The sequence below is a fragment of the Melospiza melodia genome, chromosome 14 (genome assembly GCF_035770615.1).
Source record: "Melospiza melodia melodia isolate bMelMel2 chromosome 14, bMelMel2.pri, whole genome shotgun sequence".
Lineage (NCBI taxonomy): Eukaryota > Metazoa > Chordata > Aves > Passeriformes > Passerellidae > Melospiza > Melospiza melodia.
The window spans coordinates 16,286,112-16,311,513 of NC_086207.1; the positions used below are offsets into that span (position 1 = coordinate 16,286,112).

General features: G+C 51.3%; 1 protein-coding gene across 4 annotated transcripts in view; it reads left to right on the forward strand.

Annotated features, from left to right (window-relative positions):
* The first annotated feature begins 2,696 nt into the window (after nucleotides 1–2,696).
* CYFIP2 (cytoplasmic FMR1 interacting protein 2) overlaps nucleotides 2,697–25,402 on the forward strand; it is a 49,663-nt gene continuing 26,957 nt past the window's right edge. For 2 of the 4 annotated variants that reach the window (XM_063168917.1, XM_063168920.1), the window contains exons 1-16: nucleotides 2,697–2,840; nucleotides 8,734–8,874; nucleotides 10,829–10,918; nucleotides 10,997–11,074; nucleotides 12,561–12,662; nucleotides 13,346–13,527; nucleotides 13,795–13,891; nucleotides 14,538–14,666; nucleotides 15,571–15,675; nucleotides 18,374–18,465; nucleotides 21,235–21,352; nucleotides 22,786–22,905; nucleotides 23,225–23,350; nucleotides 24,206–24,372; nucleotides 24,673–24,820; nucleotides 25,158–25,311. In XM_063168917.1, coding sequence (XP_063024987.1) covers nucleotides 8,758–8,874; nucleotides 10,829–10,918; nucleotides 10,997–11,074; nucleotides 12,561–12,662; nucleotides 13,346–13,527; nucleotides 13,795–13,891; nucleotides 14,538–14,666; nucleotides 15,571–15,675; nucleotides 18,374–18,465; nucleotides 21,235–21,352; nucleotides 22,786–22,905; nucleotides 23,225–23,350; nucleotides 24,206–24,372; nucleotides 24,673–24,820; nucleotides 25,158–25,311 — 1,825 coding nt within the window. In that variant the 5' untranslated portion in view covers nucleotides 2,697–2,840; nucleotides 8,734–8,757. The remainder of the gene's footprint in view (nucleotides 2,841–8,733; nucleotides 8,875–10,828; nucleotides 10,919–10,996; nucleotides 11,075–12,560; nucleotides 12,663–13,345; nucleotides 13,528–13,794; nucleotides 13,892–14,537; nucleotides 14,667–15,570; nucleotides 15,676–18,373; nucleotides 18,466–21,234; nucleotides 21,353–22,785; nucleotides 22,906–23,224; nucleotides 23,351–24,205; nucleotides 24,373–24,672; nucleotides 24,821–25,157; nucleotides 25,312–25,402) is intronic. The other 2 variants (XM_063168919.1, XM_063168918.1) reach the window with 2 other exon arrangements.

Genomic DNA, 25,402 nt, shown 5'->3' on the forward strand with positions numbered 1-25,402 from the left:
CTGGCTTTCTGAAATATCTCTGTTCCCCAGAACTGTGGTTGTGTTCTGGGGTTACACAATGTGCTGGGTTTATGGGGGTAGGAAGCATTCAGAATCTCTGCAAATAAATGCAAAAATTTATTACATAGACACTAGATTTTTAGGTCTAAATATCCATTATTATGGTGGCTTTAAATTCTCTGAATCTTCATAAAATTGGGGGTGGTAATATCTGAGTGCTCCCAGAGGGTGTTTCCCCATAATTTACAGGGCACTTCAGGAATCTCAGAAGGGCAGTGCCAAGTGGGATAACTGCATGATATCAACGATATCAATGATAACAATGCAGTGTAACACAGTCTTCCCTCACCTCAGCAGTGTCTAAGGCAAGTTTAGCTGGGTGCCCTTCACGTGGCTTGACCAGATCCGTTCCCCACAAAGCAGAGGTGAGAATATCAGTCTCCCACTGCAAAGTGAGTCACCTTTCTCTCAACACCCCTGCCCTGCCTCCCTAGAAAGCATTTCTGGGGGAAATGCTCCTAGAAAGCATTTCACACGTGCTGAAGGTCTCAGCTGCTGCCCTGTGCCTGGCTGTGTCTCTCCAGGGTGGGAGGCTGTGCCTGTCCCTCCTTTTCCCCGCTGCTTATCCCAGGTGGGTGCAGGGCTCTGCACACTTGGCTGGAGCCAGGCCCAGAGCTGTGTCCCCAGGCTGCTGCTGAGATGGCCAGGCACAGGCACAGCCAGGCTGGAGCCCCTGCTAGCAAAGGCAGTCAAGCAGGAACCTCATCTAGAAAGAGCAGCTGATGCTTCTCAGTGGGGACCAGAGACTGCAGCGTGGCAGCATTAGCCATGAAAAGCTCTTTTCTGGGCATGGGTCAGTCCTCCTGGGGATGTGGGTGTTGTTCCAGTGCACAATTACCTTAAAATCAGGCCTGAAAAAAAAAAAAATCTAGAATTACCTGAAGTATTTTTATTGAGCATGTTTTTATGTGATTGGTGTTGTCCCTCTCTGAACACCTGTCAGCACAGCAGGATTCAGGTGAATGGCTCTGCTGAAGCTCACTTGGCAGCCACCAACATTCAGGTGTGTTTTTGTGTTCAGCTCACCCCAGCACCGTGCCCTCTCTCCTCTCCACACACTGATGCACACACACACTGCTGCTGTAGCTGCCTGGGGCTGCCCCTCGCTGTCACTGTCCCCAGCATGCAGGGAGATCTGCAGCACAAATGCAGCAAAGCTCATTCTATCCTTCTACCAGCTAAGACAACATGGAGCAGAAAATTAAAATAGCATCATCACATTCATGGAATTCCCATCACACTGAGCCTGGCTGATAACAGGACCAGATTAAACTGTACAAGAAAAGTCCACAGCACTCTCTTCTGCCAGATTTCTTGAACTAACCTTCACCCATGGCCTCAGAGTGATATTTGCTGTTAAGTCTTTTGTGTCTGCAGTAACAACGCTCACTTACTGAATTTTTCTGACAAGTATTAAATAGAAAAAAAGAGGAATGATGGCTATAATGTGTTCTAGTCAAGGGTGAGATAGAGCTGTAGATATCACAGAATCATAGAATAGTTTGGGTTGGAAGCAACCTTTAAAGGTCACCTAGTTCAAACCCCAAAGAAGAAATGCTATGCAGAGAAAGGTTCTATGCCCAGAGATTTATTGATACATTTTTTCAGGCGTGGTCCTGTCCTTTAAAACAAAGCTAGTTCCTGAGACAGTTCTGCTGCTTTTTCAGTTTGCAGACCCCAGTGCCTTCAGCCGTGGCATCCACTCAAATAACAGATCTGCAGTGTAAACCTGGTGTCCAGGCTTCCCCACAGAGCCAAGAGACACCCACAGGAGCAAGCTCGGCCCCACACTTCCCTGGAGCAGTCTCTGAGGAACTGGAGGGTCTCTCAAATCCAGGAAAGGCCAGGTAGCAATCTGATTCTGGCACAGCTCATGCTCAGGAAAGGGACACTGCCAGGGCCCCCACAGAAATACACCCAGACCTGTATCTGGACTTTCATCAATCCTTGGGTACCCACCAGTGTCCTTCAACAAGCAAGACAGCTCCATCCAGGGTTTGTATCAGTCACCATGAGGGAGTGTCCCTCTGAAAGCAGTAAGTTTGGATTTCACACTACATCTGAAGAGCTGTATTAGAGCTTTAAACAGGAGTAAAAGCAGGACTGGAAACTTGTCCCTGAAAAAAAAGCCAGATGTCAAAACTGCCACAAGGAAGACCTTTCAGATGCGGTGCTGACTCAGTAGAAGATTGGAGCGCTGAGCAAAGGCGCTGCCTTCAGGTTTTGATCCCCAACACGCTCAGTCATCCGAGGCTCTGTATGTTTTCTACATGTGGATGTATTCTGCCACCAGGGCGTTTGTTAAGATGGTAGGTGACGCCTATCAATGGTCCTCCGAGGGGCAGAGGGGCTGAACACCCGCACCCAGCAGCAGCGAGATGGAGAATCCCATCCCGCTCCTGCTCTCTCAGGGACCCAAACCCACCAAGCTCCCGAGGGGCTGCCGCGGCCGCCCCCTGCTCTGTGCCCCCCGTGCCCCGGGGGCGCTGCCGGCCTTCCCCCGCCCGCCGGGCGCCGCGCTGCCGCCGGCCCGGAGCTCCGCGCCCCGGCCCCGCCGCGCATCCCCCGCGCCGCTGGGGGAGGAGCCGCCCGCGCCGCTCCAGCCCCTTCCCGCGGCGGGGCCGGGGCTCCCCCCGCCGCCGCGCCGCGCGGAGGGGCCGGCGGAGCCAGAGCCGCGGAAGTGCACTTGCTGCAGCCATTTCCTGCTCTTTGTGCGGGCGGCGCGCAGCATCCCCCGCCGAGCATCCCGCGGCGCCGGGCGGCGCACCCGCGGAGCGCAGGTGAGCGGGCGGGGGTGGGCGCGGGGCTGCGCGGGGGCTGCGTGGCTCCATCCCCTCCTTCCCTCCCTCCTTCCCTCCTTCCTTCCCTCCCCGGGGCTGTGCCCGCCGCCGAGCCCCATCTCCGCCGAGCCCCGGGCGGGCGGAGCGGGGCAGGTGCGGGATGTGCGGGATGTGCGGGATATGCGGGCCGGGATGTGCGGGCCGGGATGTGCGGGATGTACGGGATGTATCCCACAATGCCCCGAGCTACCTGCGGCGCTCAGCCTGCCCGCAGCCGCCGCACGGCGCCGGGGAAAAAATAGCGCAAATCCGCCTTGTCCTCCCCCCGCCCCGCATCCCCAGCACGGGCGAAGGGGCCGAGCCCCGGGCCCGCGGGCGCTGCAGGCCCGAGCCGGGGTGGATGGGGAACGGGGCGCGGAGAGGATGCTGATGATGGAAGGGCGGCCCCGGCCGGCTCCCGGAGCACCCGTGTTGTGGAAATATGGTGTTCACGGGGGATGAGGGGGATGGAGGCAGCGCCGGCGTCAGAGGCAGCGCTGGGGATGCAGGGCTGGAGCGGCGGCCGCAGGTTCGGGCTGTGCCTGGGTCGCGGGCGGCGGAACCGCTCCCGCCCCGCCGCTGCCGCTGCCGGTGCCGGTGCCCGGGGCCGCCAGAGCTCCTCCTTTGTGCTCAACTTTGCCCCCGATGCCGCTGGAAATGCCCCGTGCCAGCCGCATCCCAGCGGGCCCGGGGAAGGCAGCGAGGGGATGGATTCCGCAGGAGATTTCCGTGGGTTGGAAGGACCGGGAGGGAACGGGGAGGAGAAGGAGAAGCAGCGGCACACAGTGAACGCTCCCTGCTGTCGGAGAAGGGGGCAGGGTGCAGGGTTTGTGCTGTCAGGGGACGCTGCCAGCAGCAGAGCGTGGCCCCCTTTGCCATCTGCCGCTTCCCAAGGGGGGGTCCCGCCTGGGGGCTTTGGATCACAGAGGTCTCAGGGAATTGGGCTGAGCCGCTGAAGCCCCTGCACCCTCCTGCCCTGAGATACCGAGAGAAAAATCACCCTCGTGCTTTGCCTGATGATGGTAGTCTGGGGTTAGTCACAGAGATGGGGGACTAGCCCGATGTTCTGGTGTCACGGCCATATAATTCTGTGCTAATTCTCTGCTTAGGAAAATTCTTTTTTCATTTTCTCTGTAGAGTTGATTGTTATTAATGAAGCCTAAGGAATAGGGGAAAATCTTCCATTTTCTGACCAGGAGTAAAGCTGGATTCATTTTCACTGTGTTCAATTTTGTTAACAAACCGTTATCATCTTTTAATGAAAAATGGGAACGTTGATTTTGGAAGATCAATAATTGGTCAACTATTAACAATGCTGGCCTCTGTGTGATTTGGTTTCCCAAGAAGTGCTTTAACTGTCAGCAGTGGGTTGCTTATAAACTTGTTTTAAATTTCTCAACTCTATTGGAAATGTAGTTTCATATACCTGTTTCCTTCCTTGACACGCTTTCTTTGGCACCAGAAAAAAAATACTATTTAGTTATTCTAAAAGAAATAATTTCCAGGATAATTGTGTTGCTGAGAGACAAGGATGGTGCAAATGCTTGGAACTCAGCCCTAATGGGATAGCAGAAAACACAGAGTGGAAATAGAGGAAAACAGCTTCAGGAGTCATGCAGTTTGGCTTCCTTTTTTTGATGGGAAAGTAATTTTATGGTTATTAACGTCTGTGTCTGTGGAGAGCAGAGGCCCAGCTCTGCCAACCTCACTCACTCTCCTCCTGACTGTGGTGGTAGTTGCAATTACAAGTCCTGTGCATTTTAAGCAGGAGTCAAACTAAAGTTTTACACTGTGAAGTTATTTTTTACTAAATATATGTTTGTGACCAGGATCCTTTATCCTCCTGTTGCTGTCAGGCAGTGGGTACCAGAAATTGGCTTTTATGAAACTGACACTTTGTTCTGCTGGGAATTTGTTGGGCCAGGAGAGGGCCTGCCCACTGCTTTGTTGCTGTATTTGGAGAAAGAGAGCAGCATTTTCACAGGGGTAAAACTAAATTCAGTGATTTTCCCAGGTTACCCAGGGGCTGGGCGCCAGAGCTGGATTCTCAGATAATCAGAGGGTGACCAGGTTTGTCCTCCTTCTCTACATTGCCACCTCCCCAGCAAAAGTCTTTTACTGCTCACCCCATGCTCACAGGGCTTGGACTGTGTCTGGGCAATTCCCATTTTTTCTTGCCTCCTTTCCTGCTCTTGGTGCCTCCTACAGCACCAGTGTGAGGAGCAGGCAAGCTGAAAATCCTAAACAGCCCATGGCCCTTCCCCAGAGCCCTGAGCTGTGCAGCCTGGGAGCTGAGCACATGTGCATGCAACATATTCATTATGGCCCTGCTTTTAAAAGTCATTATTTATTTTAAAAGTCTTTACTGTTCAGGCCCAAGCTGCTTTGGGCTTTAAAGTCACCTTTGTGACAGTAAAGTCACCTTTGTGACAGTAAAGTCACCTTGCTTCTCCCTGCAAAGAGGGTGATACTGCACCAGTACTTCTGGGCAAGCATTTTGGTGGGGAAGGCAGGACATGCCCTGCAAGTTCAGACATCTGGGCTGTCCATGCTCTCTGCTCAGAGCCTTCCTGTGCTGCCTGTGAATCTGGTCCCCAGGCTCTGGTCCCCAGGCTGTGCCACAAGAGCCCCTGTGTCAGCAGCTCCTCCTTCCCATCCCTGCCTGGCCGGCTCCCTGCAGCTCCCCCAGGTCCTCTGTGAGATCACTGGGCTTTGGAAGGTGTGTGAGATGGCCAGAGGGGCTGCAGCTGAGCTGTGGGAAGGGGATGGGAAGTTCCTGAAGCAAATGAGCAGAAAGAGTGGGCGGCACTGCCATTAGCACCGCTGCTCATGGGCAGGAGGGATGAACAGCCCAGTGCAGCATCCCTGCCTCAGGTTTCACTGGGGTGGGGTTGGTTTCTGCCAGGCTCACCTTCAGTTTTGCCAAAACATGTAGGACAGGAGGAACTTTGGTTTCTCTGAGCAGAGCTGGGATCTGGAGGTGGCTCCTGTCAGGCCAGAGAGGCAGGATGTGCCTCAGGAGAGCCTCACCCCGCTGTGCCTGGGCTAGGACAGAGGAAAGCCCCGTTCCTGGGCCCTGCTGTGCTGCTCCCTGCTCGGGTGGGGCCCAGCCCCGTGGCTGTGTGCCCAAGCACTGTACCATGGGCTCAGTGTCCTCTTGTCCTCTGCCCAGCACAGCCACCCCAAAGCCCAGGTGGTGGATGGCAGTGAAGGGTTTCTGATGAGTGTCCCCAGGGATCCCTGAACTCCCTGAGCTGGAGCTGCTGCCAGATGACCTCCAGCTCCCCCTTGTTTCTGGACAGAGGGATGGAGCTGGATGTACAGGACAGCCCCAGATGTCTGGGTTAGAATGTGCAGGAGAATGAGGGAGGGGACAGGGAGGGCAGCACAGATCTGGGGAACTGGGGCTTCACTGCCGTCCTCTCTGGGTGATCTGGGGTGCTGAATGACCCAGGTCTGCACCAGTGGCCCCTCTGTCACACACCCACACCCTGTCTGTGACAATGTGCTGGGGACACCAGGGGAGTCCAGGCTGACCACGCTGTTCCCTGTAGCTGCTGTTGGGTTCCTGGTTGGTCTTAAGAAAAGGTGGGTTGGAAGCTGGCAGTCCCCATAAAAACTCACGCATTAAACCCTCTAAGTCTGTAGTTTTTCCAGCTGCATCTGGGTCCTTGCACTGCTCAGCCATGGCAAAGCTGGGGTGGGCTGGTGGCTGATTGCACCTCTCACTTGATGCGTTCTTTTCTGTTCTTGCATTTCTGCACCCTTCCTCTTTGCCTGTTTGAGTGCAACACTTTCAGGGTAGGGACTGGCTCAGCCTCCCAGGTGTGGGCACTGCCTGGCACAGCAGGACCCTGATGCTTCATTTGGTGCTTTTTCTCCTGGGGTGGCCCAAACAGCAGCAATAATTTTGTCCCTTGAGTGGCTGAGCTCTTTGAGTGTCACAGAGTTGTTGTGGGAATGCAAACAGACAGCACCTTGCACAAATGGCCCTAGAATTGGACTTAGAGGAAAATGGGGAATGAGTCCATCTGGGGCTGGGCAGACTGAGCCTCCCCCGGGCAGAGAGAGCAGCCCAGGGAGCCCCAGGCAGGCAGGGAGGAAGCTGCAGAAATGTCGTGTCTGCCTTTGACAGTTGCTACAATTTGTAACAGGAAACCATTTTACCAGACAGGGGTGAAGAAGGAAACAGAAATTTGAGTGTGGATGGGGCAAAAGCTGCTTGAGATTTTGGGTATTTTCCAGGCACTCGTTTAATGCTGCTTCAGCTGCAGGTACAACCAAACCTGTTTCTCAGCTGCCTGGTGCCTTGGGGAGGCATTTGTGGAGCAGGAATGGGTTTTGCCAGGCTCATAGGTATTCCTGCAGCCCACAATAATGAGCTGCAGACTCCTTCTTTCATATGACCCACCATGAAGCCACCCCTGTGCCTCCCCCTTGGCTGTGGCCCTTGCTGGGTGCCTATCCATGGATATCCCAAAGCCATTATCCTTCCCAGTGCTGGAAATAAAAAGCAAACTTATTTTCTTGGAAGCAGTGGTGACCAGAGGAGCTGCTGTGGTTCTGCTGGATTTGGTTCTTGTGCAGGCACTGCCAGAGCCTTGTGTCCTGCCTGCTACCGTGTCTGGCAAAAAAAAAAAAAAAAAAAAGTTGCAAAAGCTTAGAGAAAAGCCAAAGAGATGATTAAAGGATTTGAAAACATGCTCTGTAATGAGGCAGGCAAAGAGCTTAGCTGGCTTGCAGGGTGTTATATTGAAATGTGTGAGTATCTCATTGGGAACTTTGATTTAGGGAACTCTGCTGTCCTGCAGATCAGAGCAGTGAAACTCAAAGGCTCACATTTCAAACTAGACAGGCTCCGAGTGAGGCAGGAAGCACTGGAGGGGCTGTGATTTTCTAATGGAATCAGGTGTCAATATTTAAAGAATTCTCTCTCTCCAAATGTCTGAGTGCAGCAGGGTGTTTTCCTGGGAGACACAGGCTCTAGGTCAGCCACAGCTACTGCACAGGATTAGGCATTAACTGGGGAAGCCCTGTGGCTGTGATTACACAAGGGCTCAGCCTGGGTGACAGCACCATCCCCCCGTGCTGGGCATTCACAGCCAAGGTGAGTGCCAGGGGAGGCTTGGACACACAGGTTTGCTCTGTGCTTCCCACTGGGGTCAGCACCAGGGAACTTTCAGAAATGTTTCCCTTTGATTTTATTCTGTGTATTTATTTTCATTTTTGCAACTGGAGCTCTTGGCAGCTCCTGGCCAGGCTGGGACTGGGCAGGGGATGCCACGTCAGTGGTAAAAGTAGGGAAATTTAACAGCAGTTTCTTCTTTTGCTGCTTGCAGTGCCACAGCTTTGCCTGCACAGCACTCAAGCCTTTCCAGTTCACCTCTGGGAATTAATGCACTTGGTTGTTTACAGTTTCCAGGGCTGTTCATGTGTGTGAGGAAAGCATGTGAGTGTCAGCATCCGTCATACTTCTCTAAGCAAGCAGCTTCAGGAGATATTCTTGATAGCACCGCTTTGCATTTCGGGGCCCTCACTCTCACCCGGGGCTGCTGGAGCTGCACTGCAGCACCAGCTGTGCTGGCTGAGGGAGTTTTGCATAGAGTTAAGAGAGAAGTGCCTGGGTGGGTAGTTGTGTTTCTCTTATTCTGCATTCCTGCTCTGCTGTTGAATCGCAGGAGAGAGATGACGCAGAGATGTGGTATAATGCGCAAGAAAAAGGAAAACAAATTGGGATTTTGTCCCCTGCAATGCCAGCGAGTTGTGCTCTGGTTTTGTCCTTTCCCACTCAGTGTCCTGCCTGCTGGCTGATTGTCTTGTCTGCCTATCACCCTCTCTTTTGCTTTGGATGTAGCAGGGGAGCTGAACATCTGCAGCCATGACGACTCACGTCACGCTCGAGGATGCCTTGTCCAACGTGGACTTGCTGGAGGAGCTGCCCCTGCCAGACCAGCAGCCATGCATCGAGCCTCCTCCCTCCTCCATCATGTACCAGGTACCCCCGAGGCACAGGGGAGGGAGGGAGGGAGGGTGGTTCCAGAGGCTCATGCAAAGCACGGGGCCACACAGCGCTGTGAGAACCAGCTGAAAACATCCGGGGTTCAGCGTGCTGAGGGAAGCACTCAGAACAGATCTAGCCTCAAATCTGTTCCCAAGGACTTTAAAGAGAAAGCACCAGAGTTTGGTGAAAGGGACTTTTAAGGCCAAGTGAAAATGAGGACCAGAGTGCATGAATGGGTGGGAAGCAGGAGATAAGATTTGTGATAACAGCAGCAAGTTCTCAGCAGTGTTTATTTGCGCACATATTTCTGTGCTTCCTTTCCACGGTCGTGCGTGCATCGAACTGAGCGGGGCAGGCTCAAGGTCCTGCCTGCCTTTGGCTGGCCTGTGCCTCCAGCACAGCTGGAGCTGCTGGCATGCACGGGGGGGCAGCTGCTAGAACCACTTCTGTGCCCTGAACAGCTCAGATTCAGCTGCAGCTGCACTCACCAAGCAGAGCCTGGCAGGGGCCCAGGGCATGGCTCCCACAGTGGGATGCCTCTGCTGCTTGGCCACCACACCCAGGGTTAAATATAATAGGGGGCTCCTTTCTCCATCCTGCCACTCCTGAGCTGCTGGCTCACCCCTGGCAGTGTATAAATACACCAGCACTGGGATTGCTGTGCCTTGTATGCTGGAATTGCAGCAGCTCAGAGCCCGGGCTCATTCCACAGCTTTGGTATCTCTATGGGTTATCAGACCCAAAGGTCATTCCGGGCTGTTCAAATTTCAGCTCTCCCTGAAAAATCTTGATGTAATTATTTGCTTATCTCTTCTTTCAATAAATTTTTAGCCTTTGCTGGCTTGTGTCTCATGAGGGGCTCAGGGTTCAGCCTTATGGCACAGCCTCCTTTCAGGGCCATGAGTTTGTGCACACAGCTGAGCCTAAAAACCTCCTCTAAGCTGGATCTGGAGATGTTGGCCAAGCCTGTTTCCTCACCATACTCAGTTTGTGTGTAGCCCTTCCCCCTGCTAGCCAGAAATGCTCATGCAATCTCAGCTTTTGTTGTCACATTGGTCACATGTGATGTCCTGGAGGCACTGAGAAGAGCAGCCCTGTGGCCTCAGGTCTGTGCTCCCAGCTTTCCCACTCAGGAAATCAGTTACTGAGGCGAGTGTGGTGGCTGCAGTGCTGCTGTCATCACAAGGAGCAGCTCTGGGTGCCTGGGGCCTCTGTGTGCCCTGCCCTGCAGCAGGCACCATCAGCCAGCCTTGGCAGGGGAAATCACCAAGCACAGAGCATGTGAAGGGCATCCAGAGAGCCAGGGGAGCTGATTTTCCATCCCCAACCTGCCTCTGCAGTTTTTTGCTCCCCTGTCCCAGCCCAAAACTGTATCACAGCTTCCAGAGCAAATGTTTGTCCCAACAACTGTTTGTGCTTGCAGGAGCAACAGTAGCACTGATAACAGCACCTGGATGAGGGCTGACTTTCATATTTATGTTTTCCAGACAGCTCATTCCCTGCCCTTTCTCTGTGTTTATCCCTTGGCCTTCCTGCTGACAGGATGTGGTCTTCCCCTAGCAGCCAGGGCACAAACAGAAATTAATAAGGCTGCATCTGTCTGAGTTACCAAGCTAAAATCCCCAGAGTAATTGCTCTAGCTTGTCTCTCTGCTGTGGCTGCTGTAAAGTTGGGCTGGATTCTACAAGGATTGTTAATGTCAGTCTTGACTGCCATATTTGCACACATTTTCCTGCAGGACAGCCATGTGTGATTCCAAAGCATCTCAGGGTGTGTGTATGAAACTACTTCAGACCTAGAGGTGCAGCACCTCAAATAGATCACAAGCTCCTCCCATGCCCAGGAGCCCTACCAGTTCTGCTTTTTGCCAGCACATCCCATGTCAGGCTGTACCAGGTGAGCAAACAACCAGCTGTGTTTCATCCCCACCTCTCTGTTTTGCCCACAGGCCAATTTTGACACCAACTTTGAGGACAGGAACGCCTTTGTGACAGGCATTGCCAGGTACATCGAGCAGGCCACGGTGCACTCCAGCATGGTGAGTCCCCCAGCTCTGTCCCCAGGCTGCTGAGCCCCCAGGGCCTGCCCTGTCCCACCTGCACCCTCTGTCTTTCAGAATGAGATGCTGGAGGAAGGGCACGAGTACGCCGTGATGCTCTACACGTGGAGAAGCTGCTCACGAGCCATCCCTCAGGTAGCCCAGCCCTTCCCAGGCAGGGGGGTCCCAGAGCCCCTCTTGGGTTTTTCTTGGCTGTGGGTTAGTTTGGAATTGAGACAGAAGAACAGGAAAAGCAAAGCAAACTAAAGCAGAGGATGCTGAGACCCAGCCATGAGGAGATTCCTGCTGTTGATTTGGTATTTTGTATTTGCTGCTGTGGCCTCCCCTGGCTACTCCAGCAGAAGGCTGTGGCTAAGCTGATGGCAAGGCAGCACTAAAATCATCTGGTGTAGTGTTCTCCCTGTGACATCTGTGCCTCTCTGAGCAGCTTGTGGGTCCCTGTCCCTTCCCCCTGTGCTCCCCTCAGGCTGCTCTCAGTGCTGGGTGTGATGGAGGAGCAGAGGATGCCATGGCAGAGGGTTCAGTTACACCTTGACCAGGTTTGATCTTGCAGTGACCCCTGTGCTTTGCCATGGGGCACGTGGATGTGGCCAAGGGGGTCCTGTGCTCAGCCCCCCAATCTCCCTGCTCGGTCAGGTGCAGCTCCCTGCTGCATCAGAGGTGAGGAACAGGGCCTGCACCTGAGTGTGCACCACTCCTCCCACCCCCACTGCATCCTCATGGCCATTGGTGCATGGTGGCATGCTCAGGGCAAGGCCAGGAGCTGGGCTTTGGTGATCCCTGTGAGTCCCTTCCAGCTCAGAATATTCTGGGATTCTGTGCTGCTGCCTGACTGCAGTGTGGAACAGCAGGGCAGGGGGCAATGGATTGCCCACTGCAGGGAGGGAAAGGCTCTTTGGCACCATCCCCCGTGCCAGGCTGGCTGATGTGTCCCCCCATGCCCTGAGCAGCAGCTGCTGGGTTCCTGAACGTGCCCCAGAGCTGTCAGCCCCATCAGAGCCTCCTGGAAGCAACAGCTGCAAACAAAGGCAGAGCAGGGCAGCAGGATGCCCTGGGCAGCTGCTGTTTCCCTGTACGTTTGGTAATGACTCCAAGGAACTGTTTTGGAAGTGAGATAGATGACAACTGAGTAAGTCCTTAAATTTAGCTTCCCAGGAGCCCAGTGACAGTGACTCAGTTCAGTGCTGTCAGCCACAGACAAGCCCAGTGATTTTTAATGGATCCTCAACAGAACCAGAATAATCCCAGCGAGGCTCTGGCAGAGCTGGAACCTGGTGCCTTGTGTGTCTTGCAACACAAATCTCAGATAACTTCATGCTACAATATTATACAGCAGGTCCAGACTCCATGTTGCTTGTGTTCCATGCCAGACAAATGCATTAGGAGACTTTTGTTCCCCAGAATCAGGATTGTGCCTTTTTAGAATGCACGGAGAGAATTTCAGATCTGAAATATCCCCTTTTGATTTCACTGGTTGTATTGAGAACCAGCTCCTTCTCAGGTCCCTCTGTTGTCTTTGGGTGGGGACAGGACTCCAGGTGAAGCAAGGAGAAGGTGCCACAGTGACCCACAGCTGGCTTAGCAGCTGGTGCTGACACAGATGGTTTTCCTTGCAATGCAGGTGAAATGTAATGAACAGCCAAACCGAGTGGAGATTTATGAGAAAACAGTGGAAGTCCTTGAGCCAGAAGTCACCAAGCTTATGAAGTTCATGTATTTTCAGGTAAGTGGTCAAGGAGAAAGGCAAAAATGATCTATTTACTTTGGTGTTAACATCCCAAGCAGGGCTGTGCTATCCTTGCCTGCCAGGACAACCCCCAGTAGATCTCTCCCTTGCAGCCTGCAGAATAAACCTGAGACCTGTGTGAAGGGAAATCTGTGTGTCCCTTGCTCAGCCCCAAATCTTTTATACAGCTTGGGAAAGAGCACACCTCAGGTCTTCAAGTTCATGGAGACCCAGAGTCCCCACTCTTTGGAGCTAAGGGTGTCACGGGCTCCTGTTTTTTGGGGATGTTGGCTGATGTGAAAAGCTGATTGTCCACTGCCATGTGGCAGGCACAGCTGCTGTGGGCTCCCCATCACCACCTGCATTATAACCAGCTGCAGCTGAGTTTCACTATCATTTTTAGGTTTTATATCCTGTAAAGCCTTTATGTCCCACATAGAAAATGCAGCCTGATGTTGCAGAACACCCACACTTGGGGTTGGAGAGCTGGAGCCCCTTTCTCCCCTCAAGCATTGAGCATGTTTGTCAGCAGTGATTTGTAACAATGCTTCATTGCATGGGAGCAGCAGAGAGGAACCTCAGACCCTCCATCCCCAGCCAAAAAAAAAGCTTTATTTAAAGGAGCTGGTGGGGTGGAGGGGGTTCCCTGGAGGTGCATGACCCTGTGCCCCTGCCTGCAGCGCAAGGCCATCGAGCGCTTCTGCAGCGAGGTGAAGCGCCTGTGCCACGCTGAGAGGAGGAAGGACTTTGTGTCTGAGGCCTATCTCCTCACTCTGGGCAAGTTCATCAACATGTTTGCTGTCCTGGATGAGCTGAAGAACATGAAGTGCAGCGTGAAAAATGATCATTCTGCTTACAAAAGGTGAGAGGGGACAAAGTGTCTGACCAGCAGTGAGGGCAGGAAGACATCAGGGCTGGAGATGGGGTTTCTGTGCTGTCCCAGGTTCTCTTTGTGAATTTAGGCGAATCTCTGAGCCCTGTTGTGTTTCAGTTCCCTCTTGGTGAATAGAGCTGTGATGGAGAGGGGTCTGAGGCTGCAGCGTTGCTGCAGGTCAGACAGGGAGGGTGGGTGGTGACAGTCTCACATTGGCTGAGTGACCCTTGCTGATGTTGGATTTGTCCCTTCCAGAGCTGCGCAGTTCCTGAGGAAGATGGCAGACCCCCAGTCCATCCAGGAGTCCCAGAACCTCTCCATGTTCCTGGCAAACCACAACCGCATCACTCAGGCAGGTCCCTTTTCTGTGAGCCACTGAACCTTTATGGGCAGAGAGGAGCAGTGGCCTTCCTGAGGCTGAAGCACCTCACACCAGGCTGTGGCAGCAGCTGTTGGGTCTGTGCCACTGGCTCTGGTGGTCTTTTGGTCAGGCTGGGTAATTCTAGCAATGTCTCTTCGTGTGTCATCCTTGGTGGCTTTGAAGGTCTCTGTGTTAAGACAAAGATCAAGGTCTAAAAGATGTAAGAAGAGCTCTGGGAGGTGAAGGTTCTGCCAGAACTCCATCCCCTGCAAGCTGCATGGGGTCTGCAGCTCAGCCCCCATGGCCCTCCATATTTCACGAGCTCCATTGGTTCTGCTAACTAGTTAAAATATTGCACAGAGACAGGAATCAGACAGTTTGCTCAGAGTCACCCTCCTTTACATCTCATTGTGTGATGTTTGGGTCCTGTGATCAGTCTGAAGAAGAATTGTCCTGCAGAGGAAGGTTGTTTTTCCTGGGTAGTACCATAAGCTCTTCTGCTGGTAAACTTAACAAAAGCATAAATGAGGTTTGAAGGAACCTCTTATTGTTCCACTCTTAATCCTTAAAATGTTTCCTGCCTGGTTTCTGCTGTTCCTCTGCCCATGTGGATAATGTGGCTTCTGTTGTGTTTCAGTGTCTGCACCAACAGCTAGAGGTTATCCCTGGCTATGAGGAGTTGCTGGCTGATATTGTCAACATCTGTGTGGATTACTATGAAAACAAGATGTATCTCACCCCCAGTGAGAAGCACATGCTCCTAAAGGTGAGGTTGGGCCATGCTTGTGTGCCTGGGTGCTTGCAAAGAGTCTCGGTTGTTTTAGTAAAATGAAATTCACTCCTAGGACAATGTCTCTCTTCAATTTCTTGATTTTTTGTTCCACTGGGCTGACATGCATCCCTTTTCTGCAGAGACAGTGCATGGTGGGTGAGGGCACTGGTGGGTGCCCTACATCTTCCAAGGCTGGAAGGGGTTTTTCTGTTGTGCATGGAAGTGCAGGATCATGGGCTTGACTTGTGTAACTGCAGAGGACATTGTAGAATCATCACCAACTTTGTAACCTAGAATTTTCTTGGTGCCCATTCCCAGCAATAATTCCCTGCAGAAGGCAGATGCTCCCAGGTTTGTTTTTCTGGCTGTAACAAGTCCTCAAGATAAACATGCCAAAATATCTCTTTATTTGGTGTATTTGTCCTTGCTGTCAGTCAGTCATTGGCAATGATGGCAGTCACTATTACCATAAAAACTTCATTACAAGGGTGTGAGTCAGCTCAGGTTCTCTGATGTGTGGGGAGTTTGACTCTCTGTAATGATTTGTACTGAATTAATGAGGGGGGAAAATCAGTCCAGGAAAATATTTTAAATTCTTCTCCAGAAGTAAACAGGTGGAGAAAACTTTTGGGTTGTTGTTACATGGGGAGAGGAGGAACAAATAAGCAAGGGAAGCATCCAGTGTTTTTGCACAGACAACAGAAGCAATCCATTGTGTGTCCTCTGCCTGCCATGTGCCTCCTGGCAGATACAGGCACATTTTAAACATTTCCTCATGAGGATCAGGTGGTAGCAGGAACCTGAAATGTTCTTTCCTCATGCTGGGTGATGGAGCACTGTCTTTGACTTGTGCTGCTGACTCCATGCTGATGAAACCTTGCCTTTCCATCCTTTCCAGGTGATGGGGTTTGGCCTGTATCTCATGGATGGGAATGTCAGCAACATTTACAAGTTGGATGCCAAGAAGAGAATCAACCTTAGCAAAATAGACAAATTCTTCAAGGTCAGTGAGCTGTCTGTGTGAGGCTGGTGTTTATTGCAGACCAGTGGATTAACAGCCTGTACCACTGCTGCTAACAAAAACCAAACCACAGGAATCATTTACAGGAATCATTTACAGGTCCAAAACCCCAAGGGTTGAGAAGCTGTCCAGGCCAAAGGCTGGGGAGTGGAATTGCAGCAGGGTGAGGGGAGCAGGGCTGCCCCTCAGTGCTGCAGCGCTGTGGGTGCAGAGCTGGTTCTGCAGTGGGAGCTGCAGCTCTGGCTGCTCCCTGCCAGGCCCCAGAGGATGGAGAGGCTGCTCCACGGCTGAGGGGAGAGTGTGCCCAGCTGGCATGGCTGCTGGCTCTTTGCACAGAGATTTGCAGTCTCTGGTTTCAGGCTGGTTTGCTGAGGTCTGTGTGGGTGATGGTTCTGCTTCTCCTTCCCTCTGCAAGCTGCTGGGCTGAGGGACAGAGGACACAGCTGGCAGTTTTATTTCATGTATAAACTGTGCTCCCTGTTGCACAGGAAAAGCTTTTGGGGAAGTTGTGTGAACTGGGATTTGGAGGTGCCCAGTGAGATCTTCAAAGGGTCACTCTGGTTTGATGAACTGTTTTTGTCTGGTCTGAGATGTGGATTTTGGGGAAAGGCCCATGAAGCCTGGGTGCTCCCAGGGGCAGGGTGGGAGCAGCCACACAACCTCTCTCTGCTGGAGCACATCTGGCCATGGTCTGATCCACAGCTGGAGGCCAGGCTGTGCTGCCCTTCATTCCTGAGCACAGGAAAGGTTTGGGATAACCCTCTTGGTGGAGAGGAGGCTGAGAGCCACACAACACCTCAGGGAAGGTGGTGCCTCCTTTCCACTGCTTCTGGGACTGGGAGGCATTTTGGGTTTGGAGCAGGTCAGCTGTAGGAGGCATGGTGGGATCTAGCAAAAGACAAATGAGTTGGTGGCAAGGAGCAGGAGGACAGCAGAAGAATTCCCCAGATGGAGCAGATGGAGTCCTTCCTGAGTCCTTCCTGAGTCCTTTATTAATCTTTCCCCTGAGATGGAAAGATTAGTTTCTGTTACCAAGACTTGCTCCAGATGAGGGAAAATGAGCAGGTGATGATGTGTGGAAGGGCACAGAGGGCTCCTTCCCCTCCCTCTTCAGCACAGTGGGTCCTCCCTGGTGCTTTCCCCAGAGGTGGGGTGAGGAGCCTGGATGAGGAGGTTGGTGGTGGTGTTGGATGGAGGATGTCTCCCTGCTTGCTGCCCCGAGGTTCAGTTTGTGGTGATGTGCTGGGTGTGTGCAGGGCAGGGAAGAGGTGAGCCCAGGTGTGATGGAAAGTTGATGTCCATCCTCCCCTGAGCTGGTGGGGACCTGCTTACCCCAATTTGCTCCATTGCCTGGGGACAGCCCCAAGAGCAGGGGGCCACAGACACCAGAACCTTATGGACAGGGCAATAATGAGGTGTTCAAAAAACCTCCCATCACTGGGGAGACTGCTCTGCAAAGGTGATTTATCACATCATTCTTTGGAGTTTTCTGGGTTTTCCCTGATTCAGCTTTGCTAATTCAGCTAAATCTCTACATCAGTCATTCAGTGTAATCTGTAGAGTTTGGTCATCTTGGTGCATTCAGGCAGGTTTGCTTTTCATTGCAAAGTGCTGTGGGCCATCAGAGAATTAGGTAAAAAATCTTCCATTGCATGGGGTAACTTTCTCCTTTCCAGCTTGGTTCCATTTGCACTTCTCCAGCATCTCCAGAAAAGTACCACTCCAAACTATCAGATCTCAAAAAGGAAAGACCAACTTCTCCTTCACTACATCTGCTTATTGCCTTCTGATTAAATTTCTAGTGGATTGCCCAGGAATTTGAGGGGTGAAAATGAACTACCCCTTCATTTAAACCTTTTATGGAAGTGCCAATGGGAATCCCTAATGACAGCATTATACATCCTGCACAGCTCAGCCTGAGAAGAGAAGTGTGTGATAACAGGACAGGGAATTTTCCCCCATCTTCCCTGAATTTTGGGGCAAGGCTTTTATGGCTGGGTGCAGTTGAAGCTTCATATTTTATTGATGAGCTGTCAGTAGCCCTTGGTTGGATTTTGCTTGCAGGTGAAAGTTTAGTGAAGGAGGGACCTGTCTGAGCTTGAGGTGTCTTCAGAGCACTTAGAATTTATTTCCCATCCCAAACCTTCTGAGATGTGAAGGGCAGGAAGAGCCATGTTATATTGCCTGTGTCTTTCTCTTCATGGAGAAGTTTTAAGACACCTGATAGTGCTGAGTCCCTGGGGAAAGCTGACACCTTCCTGGGTGTCCAGAATAACAACATGCTGGCTTTTCATGCCTCTGTTCTCTTGGAGGATTAGGCTGGGAGACAATCAGGCCTGCTCAGGACCACCCTTCTCTCTTTTTGTTGTAAAAACATCCTTTTCTCTGGCTGGTTACAGCACTGAACCTTTCTGGCCATGACCAGCCTGGTGGCAGCGAGCCCAGGGCTCCAGAGCACGGACAGGGAGTGATTTCCTCCCACAGAAAGCCTTGTGATCATTCACAGTCATTTCCTAGCTGTGAAATGACCCTGGGTCTAGGTCTGCACTTTGCAAAGCTTCAGAGTTGCAGCATGCCTTTTTGGAGTCCCTTGTGTTGTGCTGGGGCCAGGCTCTCTCTCTCTCTCTCTCTTTTTCTCTCTCTCTGCCATGTTTCAACCATCTTTTGTTTTCTTTTCCAGCAGCTGCAGGTGGTTCCTTTATTCGGCGATATGCAGATAGAACTGGCCAGATACATTAAGACCAGTGCTCACTATGAGGAGAACAAATCCAAGTGAGTGCCTGCCATAATGTCTCTTGGCTTCTGTGTGTGTCCTGAGGGCCGTGGGGGCTGCAGCCCTGCAGGTGTGCCAGGCCTGTGCCCGTGTGTGTGTCCCTGTGGGGCGTGAGTCCGGCGTGCCAGCTCTGTGTGCCCGCGTGTCCCTCCCTGTCCCTGCATGGGGAGATGTCCTCCCGTGGCCCTGGGGGTGCAGCCAGCTCTGTGTAGCCGTCCCAGGGAGCAGGCAGGGCTGGGAGGGCTGGCAGGGAGGCAAGAGGAAGGAAGGGTGGCTGGTGCAGGGGCTGGGGCAGCGCCGGGTGCGTGCGAGCTGTGTGAGTGTGAGCTCTGTCCCTGCTCTGGGGAGATTTTAATCCACACTTTGCACCCCAAGGACAAAATCCTCCAGAGCATGAACTCAGCACTGGATCTCTGCAGTAGCCAGGGTGTCTCCTCTAGCTCAGGCAGGACTCATGAAGAAGGATGGCAGCCATAAGGGTTGAATCAGAGGCTCAGATGCTCTGGAAATTAATGAACTGGAAAAGACTGAATGTGGCACTAACAACTGGATGTGGCACTCCGTGCTCTGGTTTAGTTGGTGGGGTGGTGATCAGTCAAAGATTGGACTTGATCTTGATGATCTTTTCCAACCTTAATGATTTCATGATTCTGGATATTGTGGGAGAAGAGCAGGAGTGGAGAGCTCAGGAGTGGCCTGGGCTCACGGGCAGTTTGCTGCTCCATCAGATGAATCCACAGACACACAGACATTGTCTCAGTCACAGCAGGCATGTGAGAGGCCCCACTGGTGTTTGTAGCTTTGCATCACGCTCAGTGATTGCCAGGAGAATGTTGTTAGGTTTGGATATCCTTGGAATAAGGTTTGCAACCCCTCATGAGCACAGCCTGTCTGAACTAAGCCTGGCTGTAGTGGTGGGTGGCAGCCGGGCTTTCAGCAGGCAGTGGCCTTCCACCTGTGGGACTGTCTTGGGTGGAAATCTGGTTTCTCTGGTGTCTCTGAGGAGCAGCCAGGCTGGGCTGTCTCTCCAGCAGGACAGGAACTAACCTGCAGTGTCATGGCTTCTGTTTGCTGTCCCCTTCCACCCCCGGAGGGTCTGGCTTCTCTGCCTGCCAGGAGCAGCCCTCCATCCCTGCCCTCCCAAAAACTGGTTGAAAAGTGCCCTTTAATTGTTCAGGAGAGGTTTGAAAACAACATGGCAAAAAGTTTTCGATTAAAATTGAGGAGGAAAAACAAGAGAAAAAAATATGATTCTGTGTAATGTGAATTTTAAGAATACTTTTGAAAATTCTTTTTAAAAAAGAGGAAAATTGTCTGAAGATTTGCTCCTTTTAATCCCAAATCATTCAGAAAGCACATTTCAACGAAACGTGTCAGCAGCATTCCTCATTTTCTCATCTCAAAACCGAGGTAGCTCATGGGCTGTTTTACCTGTGCACAATTTTAATGTCTGTCTTTGAAATCTGTCTCACCAGGTCTGTGTGCCGTGCCGTACTAACCAATGTTTCTTCCTCACTCCCTTGCCTTCCCAGCAAACTGCATGGGACTCCCAGTTCTAACTCTGCCAAGGTGCTTCCATGTAATCCCCATTTCTTACTAACATTGTTTTTGTCACTTTCTCTCCCTCCTTGTCTCCGTGCAAGTGGAATTAATTGGTGTTTTTCCCGCATGGCGCTTTGTCTCTGCACTGTGGAGTAGGTTGTGTGTGGCAGGGAGGGCTGGGGCAGCCCTGGCCACTCCTGCTACCCTGCCCATTGTCCAGTGGGCAGCACATGGAAACGGGTAAGAGCCAAACTGGGGACTGGGGGAGGATGCATTTCACAAGGGATGGCGTGGCCCAGCATTTCCAGGACTTTCTACCACCCCAAATACTGGCAACAAGTGCAGTTAACTGTAGGGATATGTGTATGTCCATATCAGGGACAGGTTCCTCACCTTCCTTTTGTATGGGCAGGCTAAATTGGAGAACAGGACTATCATAAGGTGGAAAAAAAGTATAATCTGAACTCCTACATTGTGATGACAGAGTGAGACATGAGAATCTCACTGGTAGACAATTGGTTGCACAAAACATTTTGGTGGAGCCATTCTGATTCTATATCTGGGGCTAATACATTACAGGGAGGAAGGAGATGTTAAATTAAATAGACCTGGTTTGTCGTATTCCTTCATACAACTGTGCCTTTGGCTGCCTTTTTTAGGATGACATTACACACATGGTACATATGGGTGAATTCAAATGAAAATCTAATTCTGCTCATCGTTTGTACTCAGGGTTGTTCATTGAGCTGGCAGCATGAGCCAGAACCAAAAACAATGGGAGGGATAGTTCTTTGCAGAGTTTTTCTTTGCAGGAGAAGGCAGCACAACCCGGACCTGGAGGGAGGACCTTTAAGTATGGTCATTGTTAGGTTTAGCAGAAAGGATGCAAACAGTGCAGGTCTTTGAAGTCCATCCTTCCCTGAAAGCTTGTCCCTTGGTGGCCTGGGAAGATTGCCACCTCTGCCCTTGGGGTAGGTGAGCCCACATGGAGAGCAGCCTTCAGGGTGGATGGAGCAGACACATTCAGGCTGAGAGGTGAGGCCAGTGTCCCCATCCTGCTGCGTGACACCACCTCTGGACACTCCACACACAGAGACACAACAGGGCTGACATTCGCCATGAGGGCGGCGTGCCTGGAGCACGTTGAAGCGCAGAGAGCAGCTGTCCCTGGGCTGTCTGAGTGCAAGCTGTGTCCTGTCCTTGACAATGTTGCTCTTTTTGCCCAGGTGGACGTGCACTCAGAGCAGCATCAGCCCCCAGTACAACATCTGTGAGCAGATGGTGCAGATCCGAGACGACCACATCCGCTTCATCTCGGAGCTGGCGCGCTACAGCAACAGCGAGGTGGGTCCAGCTGCACCTGCGGGAGGGCTGGGGGCACTGCCGCAACCTGGCTGGGCAGAATTTCAGACTTTGTGTGCTAAAAGGCACTGACCCCCCAAGAGAACGCTGCCTTTGACCTGAGGCCGTGGAGAAGGCTTCCAAAATGGAATGATAGAACTGGGATTGTGGGTGTGGAATTTGGATAGAAGTGTATAATACCACCGGGTGGAAAACGTGAAGTTGAAGGGTTTAAAATATAGTAATATATAAAGCAAGATGGAGGTTTTAGGGTGGAGGCTGGTCTTTTTACCTTCCTCTTCTTCACCTTCTTCCTCTTCACCTTCTTCTCCATGGGTTTGGGTGGTTTTGTGTGATTGGATAGAAAAGTCTACGTTGAGGGCACGGGTGGTTGGCTGTTGGGTTAAAAGTAAAAATAATTTAGGTGTCATTTCTTAATTGGACAGATTATCCTTAAAGGGCCTTGTAGAAAGAGAGATACATCTCCATTTTTAGCTTGTTAGAGTGAAGTGCTGCAGAACTCAGGGTTTGTGGGACTGTAACATAGATAAGAACTAAGAAACATCTGAGTCCTATCAAGAAATACTGTCTCACACATTTAATCCCGACCTTGGCAAAGAGAAACAAAGAATCCAGTAGTGGACAAGCCTGGAACACAGCAATGTGGCAGGACCATGGTCTTTCACAGATGTACAGTGAGGAGGGGTGAAGGACATGGGTGGAACAAGCTCGTCTTGATGCAGCAATAAAAAAGCAATTTATGAAAGGTACAAAATCATGTGCACCAGGAGATCTACAGCAACAGCTTCTGCTCCTTGATCACAGCTTTGTTAAAATAACCAGGAAAAAAACCTGGCAACTAAATGTTTATAATCGGGCAAAAGTCAGAACACCAATGACTTGCAAATAGGGCTTTTCAATTACACAGGCCTGTCAGTCAGGGCTTTGAGGAGAGTTCATGAAGGCATCTCTGTTCTTTTCATTACTGAATGCCAGTGCCCTCTCTGGTGCCATTGGGACTGTTTTTTGCATGTGTGATCCTCATTCATCAGTGTCAGTTTAACAAATGGTAGCGTTCTCAGGCGCTTCTTTTTTGGCATTTGTAAGAGCTTCTTTGAACTTTAATCAGTAAAGGATTATCAAGGATTTCAATAGTATTAGACCATCGAAAAGGAGTGGGAAAGTGGAATAAAAACAGTCAGTTATTTGCTCAGAGATGACAGGTCAGACTCATTTTTTTTTGTAGGGAATAATTTGACTGGCTGTATAAAAAGAGCCTTGCCAAGGTCTTTTTTCCTGAGGGACAGTACATGCTTTACTCAATTCTACCTTGGTCGTAAGGTCAGGAATGCATTTCAGGTGGGATGTTGGAGAGAAATCTGTTGACTGAGTGAAGCAGCAAGTTGCTAATTGTAGCATGGTGTGATTTCTTCCAGGTGGTCACTGGCTCAGGGCTGGACAGCCAGAAGTCGGATGAGGAGTACAGGGAGCTCTTTGACCTGGCTTTACGGGGGCTGCAGCTGCTCTCCAAGTGGAGTGCCCACGTCATGGAAGTGGTGAGTGCATCCCTGCATCACTGAAAGCAGTCTGGGATGAGTCTGGGAGCAACTGAAACTGTAATTCAAATGATGATGGAAATTCTTAATTTGCAAAGTTTTGACCACATCTCAACACAAATCCATGGATGTCAAAGGCCTGGTATGCCTGGCAGCCTCCCAGATAAAGAAAACCAATTAATTAAGTGCTAATAAAGCCAAGAATGTCAAACTGTAGTGATGTCTAGAGAATGGTTTTTTGGCATACAGCCTAATTCAGTCTTTCTAGCCTATCTTCTTCCTCATTGCAATGTTGACATGGTCTCTTTCCATCTTTTAGTACTCTTGGAAGCTGGTTCATCCCACAGATAAATTCTGCAACAAGGATTGCCCAGGAACAGCTGAAGAATATGAGAGAGCCACCCGGTACAACTACACCAGTGAGGAGAAGTTTGCCTTTGTGGAAGTAGGTGCCACTTGCACAAGAATCAGAGCCACTCCAGGCTGGTTTCCTGTCCATGTAACTCAGGCCAGGGAAAGAGAATGGAAGGGTTTTCTCACCATACTCTGCCATGTGACCCATGTTAAGGGATTTAGGGTCCCCACATCCCTTAATCTGGCCTTTAAATTGCCCCTGGCCAGTGTTGGGTCTGTCATGGAGCCAGCTGATGTTGGTTTTATTGGATGTGGGAGGTCACCCCTGTAGCTTCCTGCTCCCAAGATGTTGCCAGACAAACCCAGAACAGGGGGCTTGCAGAGCAGTATCATCTCTAGCAAGAGCAGCAGCTGCATCCAGGAGCTGTGCAAACACAAGAGATGCTCAGCCAGTCCCCAGGACACATCAGCTCTCATCCTGGCTGGCTGTAAACAGTGAGAACAGTCCTCTGAGCCAGGCTCTGGGAGACCCTGACCTTCCTCCTGCCTTACACAGTCCAGGGTGGTTTGGATGTTGCCTTATGACTTCCTTCACTATGCTGTTGGGCAGGGCAGGCTGTGCCCTGTGCAGATGCAGCTCTGTGCAAGCTGCACCCACACATGGAGCATGTCCAGTTCCTGGGATTGTGTGGTATTAAAGATACCAAGAGATCAGGGGTAAAAACAAGGGACAGGGGCCATTGACAAGAAGCTGATAATGTAAATGCTTTCCTCAGCTTCTTGCGACCTGTAAAACAGCTAACACCCAAAAATTAGCTGCTTGATCATTGGGCTTGTGTTAGCTGAGTAGAATTAATTCAGTCCTGAATTCTCTCCGTGCTGGATTTATAGTCCTCTTCACACATTGGAAAACAGCATTTACATCTGGGTTTAACTTTTCCTTCAGGTGATTGCCATGATCAAAGGCCTGCAGGTGCTGATGGGGCGGATGGAGAGTGTCTTCAACCAGGCCATCCGCAACACCATCTACGCGGCCCTGCAGGACTTTGCCCAGGTGACCCTGAGGGAGCCTCTGCGACAGGCTGTCAGGAAGAAGAAGAATGTTCTGATCAGGTCAGTCTGTCCCTCAGTGCAGTGCAAACTCCATATATTGATTAGTGTTGTTACACTTTGTAACAACAAAGTGTATGCTGTGTATGCTCCAGTACACAAGCAGCCCTGTGTATGCTCCAGTACACAAGCAGCCAGCAGTTCTTTTAGCCAGCAGCTCCTCCAGAGGTAACTTTTGGGCATCATCCCAGCAATGCCAGCTGTGTATGATCCCACCTTTCCTCTCGTATGTGCACAGCCACAGGTATTTTCATCTTGAAGTAAAGTCAAGTTAAGTCCTGCTCTCCCTCTCCCCCGCCCCAGTGTCCTTCAGGCGATTCGGAAGACGATCTGTGACTGGGAGGGAGGTCGGGAGCCTCCAAATGATCCTTGCCTGAGAGGGGAGAAGGATCCCAAGGGTGGATTTGATATTAAAGTCCCACGACGAGCAGTAGGACCATCAAGCACACAGGTATGTGAATGTTTGTCTCCTGTGTGGGGAATTAATGGTCTTAGAGCCATGTAGGAGTCTCCCACCCTGTGGATTAGTAGCTGTTTCCATTCTCTGTTCCACAAAGTCTTCATGCTGTTGTGTGTTAAATGTTGCTTTTGTGCCTAATTCATTGTATAATTCCCAAAGCCTCTTCTTTCCTTCTTTCATGGGTTTGATTATCTCTAACTCTGAAGGATAGTGGTGTGCAGAGGGTGGTCACCACCTTGGAGAAGTGTTACTTTTTGTTCCCAGAACACCAAGGCCATATGTGATGATGTCTGTAGAGGGGTAACTGCATGTCACCTTTTTTCCAAAGCTTTACATGGTGAGGACCATGCTGGAGTCACTCATAGCAGACAAGAGTGGCTCAAAGAAGACTCTGAGGAGCAGCTTGGATGGGCCAATAGTCTTGGCCATTGAGGAGTTCCACAAGCAGTCCTTCTTCTTCACCCACCTTCTCAACATCAGTGGTGAGATAATGGCAGGGGGAGGCTTGAACCCAGCTCTTGCATGCTCAGAAAGGCAAAAGCACATCACCTTTGCTCCTCATTGACCTAAGCA